Below are 5,983 nucleotides of genomic sequence, written 5' to 3'. Positions count from 1 at the left end.
CATTCACTGCTTTTTTAGCCTCTTTCTTAGCTAATGTATATTTAAAAAATATGCCAAAATTAATAAATAGAAGATGACAACAAAAGAGAATTACATTAGGATCTTTTGGAAACCCTTCTGAGACTGATTGAGGCCTGTATGTGACCTCTTGCTTCATCATCATATCATTCACAATATTGTGATGTTCAATATCTTTGCCACGCAATATCATTCTGAAGAAGGATGGAAGCCTGAGATATAAAATTGAGGCATAACTCTACACAAGGAAAAAAATTATAATCAGGAATAATTACATTTTAAAACTACCAACTATCCAGAGAGCTAATAATAAGGACCACAAAAGCAGAATAATAGTCATGGGAGATTATCAGCAAACCATTAAAGAATAAAATTGGCAAAAATAAAAATAAAAAAAATGACTAAAACTGAGAATGAAATGAGGCATCCAGAGAGACTACCAATGAACCATAACTCTACAATTTCTATCATTTCCCAACAGGTTAAACCTTAAGGATAAATGTTTACCAATCAAACTATAACAAGCCAAATGATTATTCTTGAACAGATGGGATCCCAAGATATATATTTTATTGAGATTAGGTAAAAAGGCTAAAAACTATTGCCACTTCTAAATGGGCTACTACTTTTATTTTGAAGACACTAATGGTTCATGAGAAAGTAGATTACTAAGTCCTGACACGAGCAAGTTTAACAGAGGATTTAAGCATAAAGTTTGTGATCACTAACAACCCTATAAACCTAAGTGTAGAAAGCCATGCTTTGCTGTTTCATTTTAGTTCTTCATTTATAACCTTAAAAAAAAAAACATACTACATGAGACAAGCAAGAATTCAACAGCTAATGTAATCAACTAACTTCTCTAAGCCATAGTCATTCACCAACAACCTTTGTGGAAAAGATTTCATTTTTATTGAAAAAACGGAAAAGAAGCATTAGCAACCTTAAAACATAATGCTTGGATTCCTCTCTCTTCTCTCTTCATTATACTCTAATCTACTTCATATCAGCAGCTAAACTAAAGTTAATAGTGAACAAAGAAGCTTAAAAGAGCTCTAAATTAACCGTGCATGAACTACTTACTGATAATAGCAGTCAATACTAGTGCAACAACAACGGCAGCAGCAGTATTCCAAAGGGAGACTGAGCTCAGCTCAGCTCAAGAGGAAAAAGAACCGTTCACCACATGCCCGTTGCCGCCATCAGCATCGTCCCTGCCACTGTGGTGGCCGCCGTCAGCATCGTCCCTGCCGCTGTGGTGGCCGCCGTCGCCATTGCTGCTAGGGCTGTTCCTTTCTGTTTGGCCACCGCCGGCAGCGCTGCTGTTTCTCCCACGCCGAGCGAGGCCGAGGAAAGTATGCTTGTTGTTATGCATCCATACCTTGAAGACGCCCTTGTCGACGCCGATCTCGCGGCACCACTCCTCCACCATCCCCTCGTCCCGCTTCTGCATCCGCCACCCCAGCCGCTCCGACAGCTCCTGCATCCGCCCCTTCTGCTCCGGGCTGAACTTGCTCCGGAACCTCTTCCGCGGCTGCGCGGCTGCGGTGGCCATGGCCAGGGAGGGCACGGCGACGGGCCGTGCAGGGATGGGCAACGGGGAGGGGCCGCCGGGGAGGCCGGCGCTGAGGGCGAGGAGCATGTGGGGGGCGGAGTGGAAGGGCGGCGGCGGAGGCGATGGCGAGCCGCGGTGGTGCGGCGGGGGTATCTTCCCGTCTTCTTCCTCCTCTTCCTCCTCCTCCTCATCGTCTTCCTCGTCGTCATCGGTGCCACCGCGGTCGTCCTCGGCGCCGTCGCGGCGGTGGGGGCCAGGGAGCCGGCGGTGGAAGTTGCGGTGGCATCCGCAGGCGGCGCAGCGGAGGGAGGTGGGGTCCACGGGGTCGGCGGAGGGAGCGAGCATGAACTCGCCGCATCCATCGAGGGCGTGGCCTCCGAGGCTGGCCGCGTGGTTCTTGAGGCACTCGCGGTACATGAACTCCTCAGCGGCGGGAGCGGAGCCCGGCTGGCGGTGGTGGTGGTGGTGGTGGTGGTGGTGGTGCTTCCGCAGTGCGCCGTTGGGGAGGACGAAAGGCTTGACCCTGGCCTCGGCCTCCGCCGCGGCCTTGGGAGCCTCCTCCATGGCGAACGAAAGCTAGGGCTTCTAAATCACCGAAGCCGATTTTATGAGCTCGATACAAATATATAATAAACCCCTTTTTGTTTACAAAAATATAGAGAAAAAAATTTGACAGAGATGATGAGATTGAGGCGCAAGCAAAGCAGACTGACTTGAGAGGACGAGGAAGAAGAAGAAGGAGGAGAATTTAAAAGAGGATAAAAGGATGGGAAATTAAATTGTTGATTAAACGAGAGGATAAAAGTAAATAATAAGAGAGGTGACAACACGAGGCAGTGGCGCTTGGGAGCCACATGTTATGATTTTTTAAATTATGGAGGTGATTTTTGCAGAATTTATTTCAGTTCTAATTTTTATGATTTTGAAGATAAAATTTTTTTAATAAAAAGAATATTCGTTACTAAATTCAAGATCTCTATGCAATAATTAAGCCAAATACGAATTTTTATTAAAATTATCAGCTTTTGTTTCGTTTTCAAATGAAAATATCACCGTGGAACGATTAAAAGTATGATAATGACGGTGAATGATATATTGATTTTGTTTTCGCATTTTAGGAATTAAATTCATAATTAAACCTCAACATACACAAAGAAAAATAATAATAATAATAATAGGAATTAAATAATATTCAATTAACATCGAAGCATTCAAGTAAGCGTTGGAGGTACGAAACCTAACAAAGAAAATCACAGTTAGCTGACCGGTTGACATCTCTGTTCGATTTTAAGTTAATTATTTCTTTTCCGGAAATCATGGTTGCTAAAATATTCCTTTTTGGTTGAGAAAATTCTAAAAGTATTTTATTTTGGTTGAGAAATTTTTTTAAAAAAAATTCAAAACATTTATCATTTTAGCTACTGAAATTTATCATACTTTTTAAAATATCCTCTTAAACTTCTGTTAAGTAACAATTCAAATTTCATAAATTTGTGAAACAAGAAATATCTTAACAATTTTAAAATAAAATTTTTATTTCACATATGGTTTTCAAGAGAAATGTAATGTTGCGCGACCGTGCGCGACATCCGCGATCCATCGTCATTACCGCCGCCCTCGTCATACCGTCCGGCCACCGCCGGCCTCTCCCTCGGGCGCGATCGACGCGCATCTCGCCGGCATTCCATCCGACGTCGAATTCCGACTGTGATCGGAATCTGATGTAATTTGATCGGAAACAGCCGCCCCCACTGCGCGGCCACTGTCAACAACGATCGGGTTGGATTCCGACCGAATCGCGATCGGAGACCGACCGAGGAAGGGCCGACATCGCACGTTGATCCTTTCTCGGCCGGTCTCCGACCACGATTCGGTCGAAATCCGACCCGATCACACCACTGTCATGGCGCGACCACTATCGACGGCGATCGAGTCGAATTTCAACCGAAGATCGATCGAGGAAGGACCAGCATCGGACGTCGGTCCTTCCTCGATCGAAATTCAACCCGATCGTCGTCATCCACAGTGGTCGCGCAGTGGGGGACGACTGTTTCCGACCAAATTATGTTAAATTCCGACCACTATCCGATCAAAATCCGACGCCGGACAGAGCATCAGTGAGTGGTGTCGATCACGCCCGAGGCGACGACGGACGACCGACAGTAGTCGGACGACGCGACAACGATGGTGGATCGCTAGTGTCGCACACAGATCGTGCAACATAGCAATTTCGTGGTTTTCAAATACACCATAGCTTCAAAATATTAAAATACTCCAAATTTTTCAAAATTTTACCATTATATCTTTATTTTAATAATTTTAAACTTTTAAGAGATAGATATTTGAAAAGGAGTTAATGTTGGCGGCAAATTGAAAAAATAAATAAATTCAAACTTAACTTTTAGCATGGAACACCAAAACCTAGCCTGAAATAAATCATCACTAAGTGAAATGTGGGAATGCAATAAATAGGAGGAAGGAGAAGTCATAATTGGGGAGCACAAGAGTTGTTGGGGGTAATTGATTCTTGAGGGGGGTAAGTGCAATTGTTGTAAATTTCAGTGGGAAAAAGATAATTAAATTTGCATTGAAGTGAGTTGATTAGGCATGAGAGGTATTGGGAAATTGTTGTCCTTTAGTGTTGAAATTAGATCAACACCTTGGAAATTGTTGCCTTAAATGGCCCAAATCAAGGATAAAGAATGAACGATTTGACAAAGTGCAATTTAAAAATAAATAAACAAATAAATAAAATCTTAGTCATTCACTTGTCCCTTTCTTGGTGACCTTTCAAACCTTATTCCAAAGGCAATTCTTTTATTTATCTATTTTGGATGGAAAAACACTATTGAATACTAAAAGTTTCTTAACTAAGAAATTAAAGAAAAAAAGTTATGTGGCCCATACATATCACACATCAAATCTAAACATTTGTTTATTTACTAAAATTCAAAGATTAAATTAGATGAGTTAAAACCATGGATAGAGGTTATAACAAAACCTGTGTAGCTTTCAACCTATAAATGATGGACATCCCCCTTAGTGCAGCCTGTAAAAGTAAGAGAATCAATATAGATCTTTGTGAAAGCCGGGATGATCCATTAGAACACTTAGAAATGAATAAAAGAAGAAGAACAGTGAGGGAGGACAAGAGGAGCCTGAAACCTGCAACTCTGGGGTTGTTCATGTGGTCACTGCTTGTGGAGGTATCAGAAGAGTTGGCAAACATTAAAGAGCAGAGCACTGAGATCTGATTAAATGCATTCATGTAGTAGTAGTGCATTGGATCCCCTCCATCTATCTCCACTATCATCAAATCACAAATCTTTAAGGATAACAAGATGCATTCATCTAGTAGTGCCTTGGATCACCTCCATCTATCCACTGTCACCAAATCACAAATCTTTAGGGATAACAAGTGTGTCTGATACTATTGAATAGATAAAGCACTTGTAGATTCAAATGGAATGGGATGTCTTTTGAATGTGCAATAGCCTACATCACAAATCTGCCTTTCGGAAAATTAAGTACAATGAAAAATTGAACAAATCAAGATCTCTTAACCTCTCGATCTAGATAAAGAAAAATAAAACCCTCACCTTTAACACTTCCGCTCCGGATACTATCAAATTCTATTAGAGAATAAAATTTTCTTCTTTGTATGCTCTTGCTCTTTCACAATCTCCAAATGACGCTGCATCTCCTAGGATGCAAAACATTCCATGAGTGATAAATTCATAATTTTAGCCATCACCATGTACAATATTAAAAACATTAAAAAAACAGGTTTTAAAATATAATGTATTTGACATTTGGACTGTAACTGGCCTGCTAGCCCAATATGATGTGGAATCTAGAGCCCATCAAGCATCACAAGAACGGATCACTATTAATATTGTTAAGAATAAATCATATGAATGTGCAAAAAGGTATAGGCATGTGGGGTGTGTCTCCACATCAAAGGGACATGATGGAAACCAATGGAGTTTAGATTTGGATCAAGCTGTAGCACACCTTGTGTTAGATTTGCTGGGGCCATGATCTTCTAGCTATGGCAACAAGAGCATTAGTAGAGAGCTCAAACAAAGTGACTAAAACCTACCCAAAATCTTTAATTTATATCTTTTTATGGTTTAATCATTCATTGATTGAAGGCAGATGAACCAGAAAATGAATGAACCATACTTAGATTGATTTTGCTCATTAGTTGGGTTTAAAAATATGGGAGCAAGTAGGGTCCACCCATATGCCATAATAATGTGAGGGCAGAGTAGTTGGACCCCAGTTTGGCCTTCATCATGTGATGGACAGGGACCAGCACATGCACCCCCAGTTTTGCCATTGTCCACAAGGTGGGTTTTCTGATGCTACTTCATTTATTTTATCCTATCCCAAGGACCCCTGTCTTCT

The 5,983-nt window shown here is 41.6% G+C and overlaps 1 protein-coding gene across 1 annotated transcript; it reads right to left on the bottom strand.

Moving 5' to 3' along the window:
- Window positions 1-907: 907 nt before the first annotated feature.
- Window positions 908-2,332, bottom strand: LOC141822073 (zinc-finger homeodomain protein 9-like). Its single transcript, XM_074709493.1, has one exon. The coding sequence runs from the start codon at window positions 2,135-2,137 to the stop codon at window positions 1,178-1,180; it is 960 nt and encodes a 319-aa protein (XP_074565594.1). The 5' UTR covers window positions 2,138-2,332; the 3' UTR covers window positions 908-1,177.
- Window positions 2,333-5,983: the final 3,651 nt, after the last annotated feature.

Source organism: Curcuma longa, chromosome 2 (assembly GCF_044706935.1).
Source record: "Curcuma longa cultivar G26 ecotype Majalengka, Jawa Barat chromosome 2, ITB_CL_G26_1.1, whole genome shotgun sequence".
NCBI lineage: Eukaryota > Viridiplantae > Streptophyta > Magnoliopsida > Zingiberales > Zingiberaceae > Curcuma > Curcuma longa.
This window is presented reverse-complemented; position numbering and strand designations above follow the sequence as displayed.